The following is a 20,061-nucleotide window of genomic DNA, read 5'->3' as shown; positions in this document are numbered from 1 at the left end:
GGGGGGGGGTTGGGGGCGGGGGGAGCAGGGAGCAAGGAGAAATCAAATCTGTGACAAAATCTCAAGAGCTGGCAGTACAACTAGTAAGTGGGAGGTAAGGGGCGCTTTATTTTCATTGCTGGGGACTTAGGCTAAATAGTCCAAATCACAGTGCTTGATTTAAATTACAAAGATTTTACTTACACACAAAAAAAGTAAATAATTTCATCACTACACTTGTATGCCAAGCTGATTCAGAGACTCACAATACATATTTAGAGGCAAAAAGAGGATAGCGTTTCAATCATAACTCTAGATTTTGTGCATTCAATGGATTAGGTTTGATGCACCAATGTACGTTCCTACATTGTTTTGAGAGGGAGCATTGTCCTCAGGCTTCCAGGCTGCAGGCTGGCCTCTCCAAAGGCAGAGCCAGTCACCCACCGCACTCTTCCTCTTCTGCTCCTCCCGAAATTTTAGACTAGGACAGTTGCTAACAAAATGGTTCACAGCGCAACCAGCTCACATAAATTACAGCAAATTGCAGGCTGTTCAACACATATGAAACTAATTTGGACAAAGTAGCTGGCTTTCAGCTCATAGGTAGTAAGTACTGTTTACAGTACATGTATGTGAAGTGCCACTGTCGAGCTAGGACTGAAAACTCAAGAACTGTTTTTGTTTTGGTTTTCCTAGTTAAGCACAAATTAAATTATGCAGCTTAATGCTATTCAAACAGAGCTTCACGTCCATAAAATTAATAGATTAAAGAGTTCCTGAAAGTATGGCCAAAATAGAAGTATTAAAAATATTTTAAGAAAACAATTTTGAATCTATCCACAAATTTAAAACCTCACTGTCATATTTATTTGCAGATACATAAAATATTCTGAAATCAGGATGTTTTATTTTCCCCTACCATTATGTGTTTAATTTGGAAGTCCTGTATTTTAGACCTACTACTGAATCAAAACCAAAACAAAGAGACTTCAAAAGCCATTGTTGCTCCACTCAAGTCTAAGCTCTGCCTTTGTTCCTATAGCTAATGAGTTTATACTGTCCTGCAGGGGGAATTGACACCAGCCTCAAGTAAATGAAAGCAGGCCAAATGTTGGTAAGATCAGAGCACTAAAGTAATTATAGGTTGATTAAATGTTTATCTTCTTTACAGGTGGGAAGGGAAGAATGAAAATGAAGTAGGACGATGCAAAGAGACTGGCAAGATTCATGTGACAGTCAATCACAAGTACTACAGGCCAACTGAAGTGGTAAGAAAATGCCCTCTCTTAGCTTTGCAAATGAATAATCCAATCACTCAGCCAATAAATTGCTGCATTTGGCCAGCAGTCTGTGAGAAATGCTTAATTGTGCTCCTGCTGCCAGCTTTTAGAGCTCTAAATTAGCCTGCTTGTTGTCCCCCTCACAGCCAGCTACCTGGGAACATGCAAGCAAGCGAGCAAGCGAGCAAGCAAGCAGGGAGGCAGGCAGGCAGCACTGCCCGGGAGGAGCAGGTTTGCTGTGTCACAGAGATGCTACTCTGCTTCAGTGAATGGGAGAGGGGATGCTTAGGGGGGTGAAACATCAGCTTATGGGAAACAAAACAACCTTCTGGTCTTGAATGGGCATGCGGTCATTCCTCCAGCTGCAAGAAGGGAAAGCAGAGGAAGGTGGGCACTAATAAGCTTGATTTTTAAAGTACCTCCTTCTGTGTCTTCCTGACAGTGTTTCAACTCCATCCAATGAGTATCCCCTGTTCAGCTTAGATCTTTGTAACTATGGGTACCACAAAATGCCCATTTTAGAAATGCATGTGCACTTTGTTTTCTTGGATGTTTTGCAGAGTCCCACTCAGTAAATGTTGATTTGCAGAACACCTCTTTACTCCCAGGAATGCCTCAGTGAAGTCTGCTGGGGGTGCTCAACCAGCAGGACCAAGTGACTAACCCCTGTGCTCAAGTTGTCTAATGAGCATGCTAGGAGAGGGAAAAAAACCCCAACAATATTTCCAAGCAGGCAGGATGGTGGCAACACACAGAAATGGCACAGGACAAAGCCTGGTTTCTGGACACAGGTAACAATAGCCCCAGTTGTGCGATGTGGGAGTGGGTGTGCCCAGGAGAGGATGTTGTCTCCAAGAGAGGGTAAGATGAGCCCCACCAGCTGCTGATGCAGCATCAGCTGTCAGTCTGTCTGTTGAGAAGTGCTGGCTTCAGCTACCTGATTCAAGCAAGGTGTGATGACAGCACGTTTGTCTTGACACAGATTGCAGGGTGGGAGTGGGGAGCTATGTGTGTGGAAGTGGACGTGGGTTCTAAAGTGGAAATTCAGAGGGAAATAGAGACTTTCATGTTATGCAAAATAGGGCTGGGCCTGCGTATCAGAATCAAACACTAGGAAGTCATTAAGAGCTGTCCATCATTCAGTGCTTTGGTAAGGTGTCAGGATGATAAGGAGGACACAGAGACAAAAGGACTTGCCAAACAGGAAAAGGTCACTTGACCCAACAGGTCTGTGCTTTGTGAGACCCACTTTCCTGCTTTGTCATACCTCTTACTAACAAGTACATATTCACCCCTCAAAATTAGTGTGTAATATGTAGCTGTTCTGAAGCCCTTGGTGTTGTTCCCCCTTATTCATGTCCTCAGACATTTTCTACTGGAATAGTGGTGTCCAGGGTCTCCTCTCTGTCCTTATCGATCTCCTCTTGGTAACACAATTTCTTTATTTTAAATTCAGCTCACTATACTCTTGTCCATTTTGGGACAGTGCGTAAGCACAGGTCCCTCAGAAATGCTCGTGCAATTGCTAGCGAGTCCATACGTGAGTATAAGGATGTATTCAAATACAGAGTGGAACTGACCTTGAAATAGCACTGTGTGCAAACTCAGGTAGACATCTGGTGTTTATCTGAAATTATCTGAGCCACCTTGCCTTGGGCTCCCTCTCTCTCTTCCACTGCCCCCATCTTGCCTGGTGTTTAACACAGTCCCTGTTTGGTTCCTGTGGAACCCAAGGAGACTCTGTGAAGCTGCTCAAGCACAAGGAAGGTAGAATCACAAAATGGGGTTTGAAGTACCTTTATAGTAGAGAATATGCAGATGATTTGTGAGCAAACTCCTTTGTGAAGGGATGTGGCATCCACTTCCAGCAATCAGTTTCCTTTTTAGACCATCTCAGGATGGATATCCAGAATCACTTTCACTTTTTAATTTATTTTTTTTTTTTTAAATTTCCATTCCTTATCAAAGGCAGGCAAACTTCTGTTTGTTTCAGTCAGGGAAACACATCCCAAAATGCCAGACCAAAATCCAATCCATTGTGACAAAGTGAGGAAAAGCAATGAGAGAACTGAAATGGACTGACAACACGTGTCCCTTCCCGCCACCCTCACCAAGACTGCTGAAGGCAAGAAAGCATCAGGTTGACATTTTGGAAGGAAGCTTAGCCAGATCAGTTAACAGGAATTCTGCTGTTGAATCCTGTCTGACACAGAAAATCTGATGCTCAGATTTTCATGTCTTATTTGGAAACATTTCTCTGTGTCTGTCTCTCTAAAATTTAACATGGTATTCTGGAAAGTGAAAATAAATATAATTTAATCTTGTGTACAGTCAGTTCTGACAGTGCCAATACATTCATTTGAAAACACACTTGTTTTCTTCAGTTAGTGATCCCTGGGGTCAAGGCCTCCCATTGAAAAGCTTAGCTGTACTGAAGAAGAAACCTTGAAATGTGAGACTGTCTTCTGGTCAAACTAAGTAGACCCTTTGAATGCCTTGACTCTAAATCTCTTCATTCTGCTTTTGACTGCTTTGGGGCCCCCTGATATTTACTGTCCTTGGGAATTGTTTCTGCTTAATGCTTCTAACGCCTGTCTCGCTCCTTCCCTCCTTGCATCTTGCCAAGAAAAAAACCTATCAGTATAATTTCTTTCAGCTTATATTGAATTCCTATCAGTATCTTTTCTGACCCTTTTTAGTTGTATTTGGAGACTCTAACCTGCTGCAAGGATTGGAGAAAAATTATTAATTCTGCCTTTTTTAAAATCAGGAGTTTTCAGAGGAGCTTCATCACAAGTTTGCTTTTCATACTGAACTTGATACACTATGAAAGATGCTTTCATGCATTTTGCAGGCTTTTTTAGCACATGGCTGCTAAGGTTATATTTTATACTCATTTGCTGCCCTAGGCATGTAAAAACAAGTTTCCACTACAGTTTACTCACCTGTAAAAATGTAGATACTTCAGAAATTAATCCAACTACTTTTGTTACAATCAGAATGTTCATATTATAGGCAGGCAAATTAGTCTATACTTGGATTTAAATAATCTATTTGGTATTCACAAAAAATGTTCAAATTAATTTTAAATTTCTTTTAAAAGTTAAAACCAAAATTCAGTGAGCCACCGCAGTCAGTTGGAAACAAGCAGCCCTGCAGCACAGGATGTTGGATACATCAGGTCTCTCAACCCCTGAAGTTGGGTAATTTTTAGAGAATTAAGGCCTGTCTTTAATTTTCTTATCTTTCAGCAAGATATTACTGTTAATATATATGCAGAAATTTCCCTCCAAGTATTGCACAACTTCTGCTGATCAAATTATGACCATTAAGGTGTTTGAGTAAAATTGCCTCTTATTTTTGCATGGCAGATATTAAGCTAACAGTTCTATAGGAGTTTGCTTCATTTCATTGCCCTTTTCTGCAATAAAGAAGATTAACTCCAGATCTCACTGGTCCATCGTGTCATCACAGAACTTAATATGTATATATCTCTCATTAGGAGTTTATGTTACTTTCTAAAAGGGAAAAAAAGAGAAACCTTTCAATTATATGTAGATGGTTTTTCTCTGAATCTAATTCTCTGCGTTACAGGGAATTCTTCCCCCTTCCACCTGTTTCTGCAATTGTCCTATAGCTTGCCTAGGATAGGAACTTGCAGGTTGTATTCGTGCATCACATTTGTTATGGGCTGGCATGGATGTTACTCTGAGGATGTACATACATCAGTGTAAATTTCCTTCCTTTAAGCAAGCCCTGGAAACTCTGTCACAATGTGATGCTAATATTTAAGCAGTCATCTGGCCTCTTATTATTCTTCTTCAAAGAAAAAAAGGCCATGCTAACTTGATAACTTCTTCCTTTTGTTATATGCCTTAAGCAATTACACGTTTTTTCTCTCAGTCCTTTCTAGCACTGATACAGATGAAACTCCATGAAATGGTTAGGCGAAAAAATTCATGGTGGTGTCAAAAGATACTTCATCCTCCTGTAATTATTTCTTTGTTGTTTCTAACTCCTAAGAAGTTCTGCATCCCTCCTTACCAGGTTGTTTACTTTTCAAAGGATTGTTTGTTGTATCTAAATATCTACATGTATAAATACATAAGAAATTTCCCAAGTCTTCTATGTGTTGCTTACACCAAACTTTACATTTTTACGTAACTGCATTTGGCCTCAGTTGCCCTTTTGCCTCCTTGGAATTAAGCAGGATGGCTTTAAATTTCAGTCTCTTCAGATGTTTTTTTAAAAATTCAGCTCTATGTTTCCTATGTTTCATAGGATTCCAGTAAAAATTCCTTTGGGCATATCACATTCTCCCAAAGTCAGCTTTCTTAAAGTCAAAAACATTTCTGAACTCCTCTAAATGTTCCTGCCCTAAAGAGCATTTAGAGTATAATGAAACCGTGATCACAAAACCCTAAATGCTCCACACTTCCACTTTAGTTTTCATACAAGCTTCATTTCCTACTCTTAAGTTCAGAACCGCCTGTGACTGTAAACTGTTCAGATGTCTGCACAAGGAAACACGTGCTTCCCTTCCTCAAGGATCTTTTTGCTCATCATTGTCAATATGTGGCCTGTATTAATACTCATGAAAATGAAATGGGAGCATTCAAGGAAGAATAATCTTCAAATCATTTTCCTGTCTATTTTCCTCACTAGCAGCCAGGTAAAGAAGTTGGAAGTTGTCATAATTGTGACAGTCTTCTCTTATCTGTTTTTTTTTAATCCTTGTTCTGAAAATGTACGTTTAACGTCTGAAAACTACTGCCTTGGTAAATTATTACTTCTGTTGTCCTTAATTCTACTCCCAGCTGACTTTGCTGCTGTGTCAGCAGATGGTCAAAATGTTTATATCTTTCCTTACTTCAAACTGATTATCTCTGCATTGTTTTACCACCCTCTTCCTTTTATTTGTCCCTCCTGCTAATAAAACCTGCAGTAGATTTTTGTTTGTTTGTTTTAGTTAAGACCTTACATATCAGACATTTCTGAGGTAGCTCTGAAAACATACATCTTAAATTTAGCCAGGTAAAATAATGATTAGTAGTAATTTGTCTCTGTAGTGCATCTGTAAGACACTGAGCACTTAACATATTTTAAATGTTTTCTCAACAAGCATGTGAAAAAGGTTTTTAAAAAAATATCATCACTGCATTTCTGCTTCTGAAACACATGTACGGCAAAGCAGATTGATTACGCTACTTGAGTGAGATCATGAGGCGACAGCAAAGTTAGGAGAACAGCCTGATGGCGTTCTCTGCTGCCATTCCTCGTAGACACAACTGTTCCTCCACAGGTAGCTTTATACTTTTTTATTTCACCCTGTGATTTTGTTCATCTTAGTTGTTCCTCAGATGATAGGAAGATTATTTTTGCTATCCGATTTTCCTCTCAATATGTCACCAAACCTGAAAAGATTCATCAGGCTCATGTTCAGTCTTGCTCTACATCTTGTTTAATCCTCTTAACAGCCTCTTAGCAGGAGCCCTAGCTTACCTCCTTTCTTATGGGAACAGATACCTAATATGTGCCCCTCCAACACTCCCACACACATTTCTGACTTTTTGCTTCATAACTAGCTCATTACATCAGTATTAGACAGGCACATCCAGTAAAGGAATCCCTCTGGACACCACTGTTTGCAGTCCTCATGTGCTGTGCTTTACTCGTTTGCTTCTCTTTGCGTCATCCTGCTCCTCCTCTGCTGTGCCTCCAACAAAATATTTCTCTGGCAACTTCTACAGCTGGCTCTGTTCCCCTTCCTCCTTCACCACCTCTTTCCCTGCTGTCATTCCTGATGTTTTGAAACCAGCCATGTGTCATCTGTGACCTTCACGTCACCATTGATCTTCCTGAGAACATCAGCCTCTCTCTGAGTCTACTTTCTGATCCCCTTATACCACAACTATCTGACAAGACTAGCCAGAGGAAGAGGGTGTCCTTACCTCCTGGGGTCTGAGTTGGAGTGCTTTTGCACCCTGGGTGTTGCACCATATGTTCATTTACAAGATGAGTAGTTTTTCTTCAGAAAAGTTCAGCCTAGCTGAAGAAATCTCGGACTGACTTTGGGTAATGCAATTTTCCACTCTAGGTGGGTAAAAGAGATTGCAACCCCATTGAAAAGCTAGTGTGTAAAGATAAAGCTGTCATCCAGACAGAAGGGTTGGTGGTTTTAATTCATTGCTCATTTTTCTAAATGCTGTTGACACATAGCAATTAGTGGCAATCTTGGATGTGACAGATCCAGGCTCAACTCCTGAAAACAGATTTTTAAATTAAACCTAGGTGACTAGAGGATTAAGGCTGAGGGAGAGGTGAATGAGGATAGAAGTCTATTTGCCTCCTTAATTAGGCCTTGATTCAGTCAAGCATCCAAGCAAGTTCTTCACTTCAAGGGCATGAATAGTTAATAGGGACAGTTTCCATACTCGGAGCTAAGAGTGTGCTTACGTGCATTGCTGCATCTTAATACGAAGCGAAGCAATTAATCTGTGATGGGAACTGAGATGGCCAGCCCAGAAGTTTGTGGGAACTCAGGAGGTGCCAGCTGATTCTCCTTGTTTGCCTGCCCCATCATACCTGAGCACAGTACTTGGGAGCAGAGATGCTGAGATAGCTCAAGACTTTCTTTAGCCAGGTTGTCTTAAGGTGGATTTGCAGGCAAGAAGGGATTAGATCAAGTTCATGCAGTTTGTAGTTTTATTCAACTGTTCCTGCAGTGATGTTTCCTGCCCGTAATTATTTTCTTGCTTTCCTGGCAGTGGGGGGTCTTACCACCACCTCTTCACTTATTCATGTTTATTCATGCACAGAGTCTCTCTTTATCTCACCTTTTATGCCGTTGCCTCCCCTTTCTCTTGGCTTGCCATTTGGCCTCCTCCTCCCCCTTGTTATCTCTGTCTGTTGTCTCACCCTCATTTGGACCTTCCCTTGTTTTCTTATCACTGCTGTCCTATGCCTGTCCCATCCAAACACTCCCTGTGCTCCAGCAGATGTGATGAAAAAGGCAAAGCATCTGAAAGGAGAAAGCCTGGAGCAGGCAAAAACCATGACAGAATTCCAGACTCAGGCAGCACCAAAGACACATTTGTCACAACTGCCAAGTACTCCCTCCTGCTAAAGGTCTCCACCACCTACAGCCTATTCCCCATTTCCTACATGAGATCAGACGTTCAAAAGAGATGAACTGTTGTTCAGACCAGATTTTGGAGGGCCCAGTGAGACTGGAATACTGGCAGAGTGGCTCGGCACAAAACTGTTCCCACCAGGGCTTTCTAAAGACCTTGGTGTCAGAGGTGGTTGAGGTCACTTATGGACCTGATTGCTGGTTCACACTCAAAAGTGAGAGAATGTCTGAAGATCTGTCTCCCTTTCAGAAGCTGTTTATTTTATTTTACAATGGGATTTTAAAAGTCAAGAAATATGTTAACAATACTATTCACATTTTGACTGTTTCCCACCACGTTGTAACCTTTTCTTTTAAGAGTGCTGTGCCAACTCAACTCTTGCAATAGTTTTAGAATGGCAGCACAGAACTGTAGATGACATGATTTATATGAAAATAAAAATGGCTTTTGAATACAGAGGATATGAGACAGAGGTGGTGTTTCCTTCAGCAAATCTGGAATTAAGGGCTAGAGTCCTGTCTAATTCCTCGAGCCTTCATAAAAGCTTGCCTGCCTTCAGCTGTTTGTATTTTATTTTATGGGTGAGTGGGTGCACAAAGGAAGATGACAGCCACAGAGTGTTCATCTGAGAAGCCATGAGATGGTTTTAGTATTGTTAAAAGCAGCTTCTGCTGAGTTTTGGTCAGCAGATGCCTTGACATCAGCCTTTTCATCATGAAGTCTCTCAGTCAGTGGTTTGCTGGGGGCATAGTTGTCTCAAGCCTGGGTATACCATGGCACCTAATATTTTTCCTCCTTGAAAGGTGCTAATTCAAGCCACTGACTCTCAAAATCCTATGCCACCTGCAAAATATGTATCAGCGTTACTGTGGTACTGCTGAAGACGTTATCGGAGTGAGTGCAGTGGTTGCTCTGAGGGACACCCCAGGGCAGTGTGAAAGGGCCATATGGACAAAGTGAGGAGAAATGCATAAAGAGGTAGCCAGTTCTGAGGAAGCAGGAGGGTTTCAGGGTTTATCTCCAAAAGCTTTCATTTCATATTTTTCAAGTGTTTGACAGTCAAAAAATGATAGTAAGTTTCTTTCACTTTTTTGCTTTATTTCTTTAGCTATTTGAAGTTTATTCCCCTAGAAAATGTGTAATGTTTTAACTGTACTTATGGAAAAAAAAAAAAAAAAAAAAAAAAAGAGAACAAAATTGGCTTTTCAGGTTTTCTAAGGAAAGCCTAATTTGGGGGGCAGGAGGGTACTTTTCTGCGGTAGTCAGGTTTTCTTTTAGATTGATCCTAGAGGTCTTCTGTCTCCCTCAAAATATCCATAAGGAGTTTTGGGTCAGACTGGTATCTCTGTCCTTCACCATTTACAGTTTCTCTCAAAGGGGCAAATGGTTGAAAGGAAGTGGAGCTTTGGAAGTGGTTGTTTACAAAATAAACAAACCTTCACCTTTCCCCTCTATCACCTTTAGAATCATCATTTGTAAATTAACAACTTCATGATGGAGGCATGAAGAGGTGGGACTTTTGTTATTGTTGCTACCCTGTGATGATGATGCTGATGAGTGCTTTACCACCTTCCATATCTTCTCGTCTCATCTTTGTGTTCCACTAAAAACCTATAGCAATTATTCTGACCTTATCAGAACTTAAAACATTTTATATTGTTAACTATTTTTTAGTAACCTTAATACTCGCCTAGTGTTCAAGGAGAGCTTGTATGGTTGAGTTGAAGGGGAAATTGAGCCTTGAAGATCTAAACAATTTTTTAAAGGTTTTTTTTGTTGCTGAATAAAACCCCACAAAATTATCTCTGTGGCATAAACATCTACAGTATTTGTCATGAACCAGGAAATGGATCTTCATGCCCATCTTGGAGGCTCCCCAAATTGTCTGATGTCCCAGCTGGATGGGTGAAAGAGGAGACAGTAATTATCTGCAGGGCAGGGGAGACTTAAACATTAAAGAGCTTTATGCCTAGGATCAGCTGGAATTTTTGCTCATTCCTCACATATAGCGTCTGAGCTCACCAAAGCAGACAATATGAAAAATATTAACAGGATTCAAGAAGACATTAGTAATAGATTAAGAGTGAATGCCTCCCTTGCAAGACTTCTTTTTTTTCTTGATTTTTTTTTCCTTTCAGCCAGAAAAGACTAAAGGTGAGTAGGTAAAGTCAATTTTAATAATTCACAGACGATAATACATCTATTTCTCACTTGACAGAGCTAGTGTTTAAACTATTAGCATTGTCTGGCATAACATAAAACAGGATCAGTCACATCCCTTTGAAACATCTAACCTGGCCTCATTTAAATTTCTTCCTTCCAGCTTTGCCAGTACATTTTAATAGTCTTGGTAGAGCTCTCAGCTGACTTGTGACTTCAGACTTTATCTACTGGGTTGTGGTTAGGAATGGAGTAAGACAGCACCATTCCTCGTCAGCTTTTTCTGTGCAATGACACAGAAACCTCAGTGCTACAGATAGCCATTGAAATTCAAAACAGACCACTTGACTGCTGAACAGAAATGAGTTTTTAAATCAGATTTTCTTTTTGGAAGACTCTTCTGTAATTTTTGAAAACACACTTTTTTTTTTCCTTCTTCCAGATTGCTGAACTCGTACTACTTCGCAGTCATGCTTTGTATTGAATAGCTGTAAGGGGAAAGATGGATTAACAATAATGAAAACAAAAAAGTGTGTTTTAAAATAGGACGCCTGCCTGTTTTTTTACAGTAATCTGTGACAAGTTCATGTTTATAATTCACTACAGCTGTTACCAAGTTAGTGCTTTGCAGACCTTAGTTTTACAAATTTCCTGATTGAGTGGCTAGGAGTTGAATTGCTTTTGTTTTTATTTTTTTCTTCTATTTGACCCATAAATGCCACACTTCCACCTTCTGATTTAGATAGCAAAAATATATATTAAAGCTTCTTTACAATAACAAAGACTTCTGACTAAAGCAATTGGCTCCCGCTATAGTTTTCCCTTAGATAATACTTATAAATTTCCAAACCTCTAATCTTTGGCAGTATTTTCCTCTTGATCCTAGTCTCTGTTTCCATGTGTTGGGGGAGATTAAAAAGTGGGTTATGAAGGTGAAATTGGAAACAGAGGAAATGTGAGGTTTTAGGAAGAGCTCAGGTGAGTGATAGGGCCAAGTTTGCTCTGTGCAGTTTTCATAGCTATGAAACAAGGTCTACTGGGGCCTCTTCTTATACTGAAGTGTCACCACAGATCACATGTTGTGACATTTGCTCCTCACTCTAAACAATTCTTCTGTAGTGCTAATCCTATAAGGCTACCACAGTCTTTTATCCTGCACACAGTTGGCTGAAAGGGCTTGCAGATGAGCATCCAAGGTAGTATTTAGGTGTTTTTCCTGACCTTTCTTCCTCTGTCTCCTTCCCAGTGTGCTTATCAGTATTATCTCTGTATTCCACATATTTGCTAAATGCCTTCTGGATGACTTCTAGGCTTAAAATAAAGACCAAAATTAATCTTGACTGATGAAGTGGATCTCAAAAGAGTCAGGCAGCTCAGGCACTGTAAACAAAAAGTTGGCATAATTAGAATCTGACTAGCCCTAAAGGTAAGCCACCCACATCTATAATAATTCAATAACCGTGTGGCATAATGAATGCAAGGACAAGGTGGACATGGGAGTAAAAACAGAAACATGGGAAGGTGCATTATTCACAACAGTAGAGATTCACAACAGTGAAGACGTATGTGCACTTGAAGAACAGCCAAAGGGAGCTGGTGATGGATGACAGGCAGTTTCTGTGCTGGAAAGCTCACAAGAAGTATTCTTATTTTTGCCTTCTAGTATTAGCAACCACAATTAGTTCTACTTTAGCTTAACTGCTGGATGGAGTAAAAAAAAAAAAAAAAAAGACATGATTGACTTAATTAAGTTCTTAAATATGGATTTGTGAAGGATTTCCTACTCCAGACTAATGCATGGAAAAATTATCTTTGATACCCTTGATAGCATAGCTTGCTATGACTGCAAATTCCCTGGATGCAAATATCTACATCCTGCAGCTCCTTCAGCTAGTGATTTGCTTTCAGAGGAAGCAGGTGTCAGGGCCACGGTTGCTGGGGGGAAACTTCTGGTAGAAACCATCCATGTGCACAGGTACATGGCAGTTGATGTACTTGCCGTGTTCTTTATGAGGATCAGCCAGAGTTCATCAAATGGGCATTTTGTACATTGCCATACAGACAACTGACTGGCGGGTCTAGCTACAGCACTGGGACAACACAGACAGGTGCCATTCATGTATCTGGGTATGACTTACCAGGACTCTGAGCTGGGAGGAACCCTTTAGAAATGTGACAGCATGGCTGGAGTCACTCTTGCTTTTGTCTGGGACTGCCAAGAATTGTCCCATTTATGGTGGTAAGAGGAAAGGGTCTGCTGAATGGATATACACAATGGTCAGAGGAATGTAATCAATAATTCATTATCCACACACCAATGAATGACAGTGACTGCTACAGAAAGATCTAAATGCATTAGATGTGAATGCATCCTCGGTTTGTGTATCAAGTTCTCCCTTGTTACTGACTACTTTTTTTCTGTAAAGTCTGAAGAAGTTGGGTTGTCCCTCAGGTCTTCCAGTGTCTTTTTTAACTGCCGAGGACTCAGCTTGACACTGTATGCAGTTGCCAATGAGCGAAACTTCACAAGACATAATATATTGAGAACGCCCTCAAACACTGGGTGATGTGAGAGCTTTCTCAGGGATCCTGTCTAACCTGTCAAAGACAGTTCAGGAGATTGGCACACTCCAGCAGATGTATCACACCTGTGTCTGTCTCCCAAAAGGTGTGAGTAAATTGTTGAGGCAGAGGAACTTTATATCAAGTTCCTCTACAGGAAAATGTTCCTTTTGGATCAGGATTCAAAATGAATGAATATCAAGTTAGAATTTTTTTAATTTCCCTTTCATTCATTGCTATCAACTGGCAAAATTTTTACATTCTCATAATAAGTGCCATATAAACATTTACAGTTATCTCTGTAAAAATGCACTTTGAAGAAAGGCATTCTGTTGATATAAATTATTTTAACAAAGGCTTTAGACATTAGAGAGATTCTTGGATAAGGAAAGGGAGAGTTAGACCTTTCTGTAAGGATACCAAATTAAACTGTAATGCAAATGTGAAGAGATGACTTGACAATGCACTCACTGGTGGAGGTAAACAGACTCATTTCTGTGGAAAGGGTGTTGACAAGCAGTGATTTTTGGGAAGCTTCCAGACAGAGTCCAGACACTGACTTTAGGGATTTAGGCAATATAAAAATGATTATTTAAAAAAAAAAAAAATTACATCAGCTGTTCCTGCAGGTTTTTCTTTTTTCTTTTTTCATATACTTTTGTTCTATTAAACATTTCCAGAAACACTTCTACAGTTAAGCCTAGCACTGTGAAAAGAACTAATATACTTTTTTGATAGCTTTTTCCTGTGTTGCTTTTGTGTCAAATCAAGTGCGTTTCAGCTGCAAGTTTAGGCTTCTTCAAAGAAAAGAATACGTGGGGTCTTGAGCCTGACAGACCTCATGTGGACCTGAACTAAAATGATCACATTGAATATCATGTTGGTAAGTAGCCTTTCATATTCACATGGCCTTAGGCATAGATAGAGAGACGGCTCCCTCCAAAACTAAGTTCCAGGTGTGCTGACAAAATCATTTGCTCATGTTCCAAATATTGTTTTGCTTTGGTTTGCTCTTATCCCCCAAATTCATTTTTATTTTGCCTAATAAGGTGATGCTTTGGGGAGGGGGAGCTTACAAACATTCTGGTTTGTTGCTTCTTTTTTGCCCCTACTACAAAGCATCCCATTGATCACTTGCTGCAAAGAAAGCAAACAGATTCCTCTTTTTGTACCTCCATATCCCTTCTGCAAACTCTTTTGTTGCCCCCAGAAATCACTATACTAATTATGTGCTATGACTTCTTGCCCATCCTGATGACTACTGTTGTTGGTTGTTGTCGCCTCACGCTGCCCTGTATCTCTATTTATTTGTGCTCCATTTCGTGTGCTGAAGGCATGTGCATGCAACTTGACCTAATGAGTTATATTGAGTAAAGGAAACAATATAGTGACGAGGCTATGAAACGCTTGGGTGCAGCAGCAGCAGGGTAAATTAGCTCATACAAACCCCTGTGTTTGTCACAGTAGCAGTATGGCTTCATGTTGTTAGCTAGTTCAATAATGTGCAGCATGGCCTCGGATTACGAACATTTTGTGCAGGAAAACTTCTTTTGGTCCTGGTTTGCAGCACAGCTAGAGCAGAAAGATCCTCGATGATGGCAGAGATTTTTTTTAGTCATGAATTGTAATAACCACCATTACATATTTGCTGAGATTTTAGAAAAACATATGTGGGAACCTCTTTATTACATCTGTTAAGATTTTGACCCATAAATGCAGATTTCCACCTTCATTCAAAAGCTGAAGCAAGTCTACCCACCCTAGTTCACTGACTGGGTAACAAGACAGCTTTGCAGTGCTGTGAGACCCAAGCTCATCCTCTTGCTGGAAACCCCTTGGATACCACCTTTAATAGTTTTACAGTATTTTTATTAGTACCTCACACTCTGATGGATCAGTGGAAGCCTGTTCTGAAATTCTAGGCCCTTCTTTGCACTAGAGTTTAAAATTAAGGGACTGCAACTGTAAACTGTACTGACACATTTTTTAAGTATAAAGCTCTCGTGCCTGCAGTTAAAGGAAGATCCAAAGAAAATGAGAATATCTGGCACATAGCTGTGGTCTCCACTATCAGCTCATTAGCCAATTTTACAAATTTAATCTTCATGCAGAAAAAATGTTATGATGTAATGATTTGTTGGCTATATCATACAAATGTTATACTGGTAACTGTGTTACTATAAATTTCAAGCCAGTGCATATTTTCAGCAGTTGTGAAGGTATCTTCACAACCATTACTGGTGGCATACTTTAAAAAGATGCGTTTTATATTCAAAATTACTAAAACATTGTAGGAGGTAAATATGGTTTCATCCAGCCCTTATATGGATTTTATGGCACCTGCCTTTTTCTTCTTTAAAAAAGATGCAGTTAGTATCTAACAGATCCAAATAGACCTATCCTGCAGTTTTTTCTACTAAAAACAGAAAAATCAGGGTTAGGGATCAGAGGGTTTAGTGTCACTGATTTGCTGTGTCCCCTTGAGTAAGTTATATACACTTTCAGTTGCTAACGAGTCAGAAAGTTTTGTGTAGAGACTTTCAGAACTCATCTGCATTTGCACTTTCTTCTACATTAAAATGGGCTTTTCAAGCAAAGTTTATTATTATTAAACTACTTGAGCAAAGGCTCAGGTATCAGCTTAATTCTACTAATGGCACATGTCTCGTGGTGATTGTACAGTATTTTTGCAGGACAGAGGCTTATCTCCTGTCCTGTTTCTTCTCATCATGTGCTTGTGCACAGGGTGACTATACCTCTCTATTGAGATACATTGTCTTTATATTTGTTATACTCCCTAGCCTTCCACTTAACTCTCTGTACTGTGATCATCTAATCACTCATCTTCCTATACCATCATTAATCATCCCAGGATTTTCCTTCCTCTTTTCCACAACTGTCTGTTATCACTCAGTTCTGCCTTTTCAAATGCTTTTAGACATTGCATTTGTACTCAGTTACATCTCTTCAGAGGTAAAATGCTTCTTTTACTTAATGCTTTTTTTTTTTCAAAAAGAAGTATAAAGCTCTTGCCCCAGAACACAAATTCCCCACTGCCATTACTCCCCAGCACCTACTACTGCTCTCTGCTTTTGCGGCCCAGCTAGCCCAGCTAGCAGAACATGCCAAGTGTCTTCTCAATCTTTCTTGCAGAAACAGAACTTTAGGTTTGATTCTAGGAGGAGCCTTTTAAAAAGATCCCAAAGAATCCCAGGTTGTCCTTACCCAAAATAAAAGCAAAAAAGCACATGCCTGGAAGGCAAAAGAAGGGAAGAGAGTCCAACTTTTTGATCTTTTTTTTTTTTTTTTCCCCAGATATTGGTAAGGAAGTGAAACAGAACTTGATTTGATGTTCATTCTTGATGAGATGCATGTGCCGTGCTCATACATGTGCTTTCTCTCTTTCTTCTCTGTTTAAATCCCATTTAAACAGTGGTCGGTGACTGCTGGGAGTTGTAATCCATGTGCAACTCTGTCATGAGGCAAACACCAGCTGGAGGGACAGCTCTACAGAGCAGTCTGCAACCAGTTGAGTTGCTGAGGAGTCATAAAAGAAGGAAAAAAGGGTACACGAGAACTCAGCCAGTGCCTTTTGGAAAGTGTTTCTTACACTCTCTTAAGAGCTACAAAGTCTGTATCTTGTATAGTTTCTTATGCTTAGCCACGGACAAGATTACAAAACAGAAAATGACAGAACTTCACAGCCAAATTGGTACTTTCTCAGATTTGTTTGACAAGGTATTTCACACAGCTTCAGAGTAAGCTGAAAGCACCTATACAAATCTGCTGTTTACTACATAGAAAGAAAAACAAAATCTTCTGCTTTTTATTGAAGTAAACTTTTTTCCCCTGCCAGAATCACCAACAATGTGACTATTTCTCCTTGGTTCTTTACTTCTGATATGTCTTTCCATTACCCATCTCTGAAGTTCCTGTCTGGGTGTATTTGCAGAAGGTTATCTAAAGAAGCACAGATGTTTGGAAGTTTACTATTCTTTTAATTAAATAATGTATTAGGGTATATTTATAGTTTTGCTCATTCAGAGCCATGGGTTAACAACTCTCATACTCCAATACTATTGAGTAATTGCCCAGAGCACTATCCTCACACTTCTTTAAAACAAAGCGCTAGGGACTGTTAGTGTAGAAAACTGTAGAATTTTATAAGGGAATTTTAATAGGGAGCACTATTAAAAATAAATACCTCTGTTTATGGGGATTGGCTAATGAGTAGAACACTAAAAAAAAAGATGCTAAGCAGCAACAGCTTCAGCAGTAGAAAAGATAAATAACAACAGATAATTGTGAGTGGTGAATATATCTTAGTTGTTATTACTGATTTTTCCTGCCTGCTTTCCTTGGTGTTATGCTCAAAAATAACTAATTGATATCTGTGTTGTAGCAGAGCAGATCTAGGGAATGTTTGATGATTCTATGAGTTATAACCTGGCTACAAGGGTATTTGGCATCTTTGGCATCTTTGAATTAAGTACATCCCATTATTTACGCTTCCTGCTTGTAATCTTTTGCCAAGGTGCTGCTCTGAAAGGTCGGTGAAATGAGAACCTTGTGAACTATTGTTATCGGGAAACGAGAAGGTAGCCTCAGAAATGGTGTACATCCTCTTAGGAAAATATGTTGAATTGACATGGTTATAAGTTGTGGGCTGTGAAATAAACCTCTTAGCACTTGACATACACTACAAATGGAGCCACTGTTTCTTGAGGTGAAATTGATTTTAATGTTCTGTGGTGCTGGTGCCTGTTGTAGACTACCTTGCAGCATACAGTGGCCAAAGAGGTAAAGTATGGAAATGATCACAGCCAGGTGGGGGCTGAAATCCTGGCCACAGCCTTCAATGGAGCCCAGGTTTTATTTGCATAGTGTATTTTCACAAAAGGGATCCCACTGCCTGGAGAGTGAGTGTTCTCAACAAAATGCTTTATACCCCTCAGTGAGGGTTTTCAGTGGGGTGACTGCAAAGGGAGGGAATGGGAATCCCACCTCTAGGGCAGGTAAGAAAGGGAATTGTGGTCACAATGTCTTTTCTTTTGTTAAGGTAATTTGAAGAACCCCTCCCACATACACACACTGTCCTGTCCTGTCAGTTTGTAAACCTTTGCCTCTTTCTCTCTGCTTTTTTTCTGATGAAATGCTGCAATTAGAAGGCTTATGGGTATCACTGTACAGCTGCTGTGAAGTGTTGGTTTAAAGAATGAGTTTATAAAACTTTCCCCTTCTGTGCAACTGCAAGATTGCTATAGCTCCATTGCCATTCAGGTGCTTTCACTTACTTACTGTGACCAGACAAAGTCAACTTTGAAGCAAAAAGGCAAGTGATACCATGCTTAATTCACTCACAAACTCAGTCCCACATTAATAGCTGACAGTAATCATCCAAATATTAGAGTAGAGGCTTAGAGGGACACTGGACCTCAGAGCTGCAGACAGATCCCTGGGATCCTGAGTCCGGCTTCAGGGTGGAATTTGTGAGTGAGGCATCCCCTCCAGGGTTACTCACAGAGGAAGGAAGGGGTGGCTGGTGTCTTGGCCCTTAGGGTTGAAATGTTTGCCAACAAAGCTGGAGCACTATGAAAAGGTCTGCAGTTCAGCAGGGTTGTGGTATAAATACTCCCCCACAGCCAGGATCAGTGGAAAGACAGAGGCACTGAATGAAGGCTTACTTTAGCTGTAAATTTTCATCCTTTGAAAAACAAGTATTTTATTTCACCCGTCTCACCCTATCCAAAAGTTCATAATATCAACGTGTCAGAAGTGACCTTGGTTTTCCAGATCAGCTAATACTGACTGACGGGCATTGTTGACATGATAAAGGAAAGCAGTATATTTACTTCAAGTAACCTTGCCCAAGCATGACTGTCTTCAGCAGTGACTAAGGTGGCAACTAAGTGGTGTTTCCTGTTGATTGTGTTATTCAGTTTCCTTCAGATAAAATGCTGGTGCTTTATTTGGGGGTGCTATGAGCTGAGAATAACACATTCTACATAGGCCACACAGAATAGTACAAGTACAAAATCATGCATATATTCAGTAACTATTCTGACCTTGGTCCGAAGAAATATGACATCTGTGCAGACAAGCAGAAGAGCACTGTACACTTTCAGAGGTAAATTGATTTAAGCTTTTCAGTGTCCAACTTGCTTGCATTTTGAGGTGAAAGGGATAATATTTCTCAAAAATAAAAATGGGAAAGCAAAATAACTATTATTGCTTCAGCAAGATTTTCAACTTAAGAAACTTTTTGTGACTTTGAAGTTCTCTGTGTATTCAGTCCTAAACTCTTGATCTAGGATCGGTGTAACATAACGTACATTATGCTTGGCTTCTTAAACAGGATTTTATTAGGTTATTGCGCTCTTTGCAACCTTGGAAACTTTTAAATTCTTACTTTACATTTGTGAGTTCACAGCTATCTCTGTGTGCGATGCAAACATTGGCCGTAAAATGAGCAAGTAAAACACCTCCCTGCAATTAAGAAAGGAGGTGGTTTCCTCAGTGGAAATAATCTGCATTGGACATAGCAAGAGCTACAATTCAATTCAAGCATCTCATTTAACACTTCAGATTGTCTTTGCATATATGGGCTAGAGTCCAACAGCATTAGGAAATCCTTGGTGGATAGTAATCTGGAACACAAAAAGCAGCAGTCATACTTCAACACAATTGATAGCCTCTACTTACTAGCAGTCTTTGGGCTAAATTATCATGGAGATGCAATTAACTGTCTTTCACTGAGAGGGTGGGTCCTTCCAGATCTAGGAGAAGAGGTCACAGATGGGGCAGTGTGGCTATGTGGTTAAGCATAATTTGGCTTGTTCAAAAAGAGGTCCAGACTCCAGGCTCTTAGCCTCGACACATGCAAAGCCAGACACTAAGAAATGCCATGTACCACCAGCCCACCACATCTGCCACCAGGCATGACCCAT

The 20,061-nt window shown here is 40.1% G+C and overlaps 1 protein-coding gene across 1 annotated transcript in view; it reads left to right on the top strand.

The window, feature by feature from the left end:
* Nucleotides 1-20,061, top strand: part of GMDS (GDP-mannose 4,6-dehydratase) — a gene marked incomplete at its 5' end in the record, with an annotated part of 359,819 nt that overhangs the window by 285,786 nt on the left and 53,972 nt on the right. The window contains one exon of the mRNA XM_026841380.1: nt 1,151-1,247. Within this exon, the coding sequence (XP_026697181.1) occupies nt 1,151-1,247 (97 nt within the window). The remainder of the gene's footprint in view (nt 1-1,150; nt 1,248-20,061) is intronic.

The sequence above is a fragment of the Athene cunicularia genome, assembly GCF_003259725.1.
Source record: "Athene cunicularia isolate RWA chromosome 2 unlocalized genomic scaffold, athCun1 chr2_part1, whole genome shotgun sequence".
NCBI classification, from domain to species: Eukaryota; Metazoa; Chordata; class Aves; order Strigiformes; family Strigidae; genus Athene; species Athene cunicularia.
Note: the sequence above shows the minus strand (reverse complement) of the source record. Positions and strands in the feature narration are given on the sequence as shown.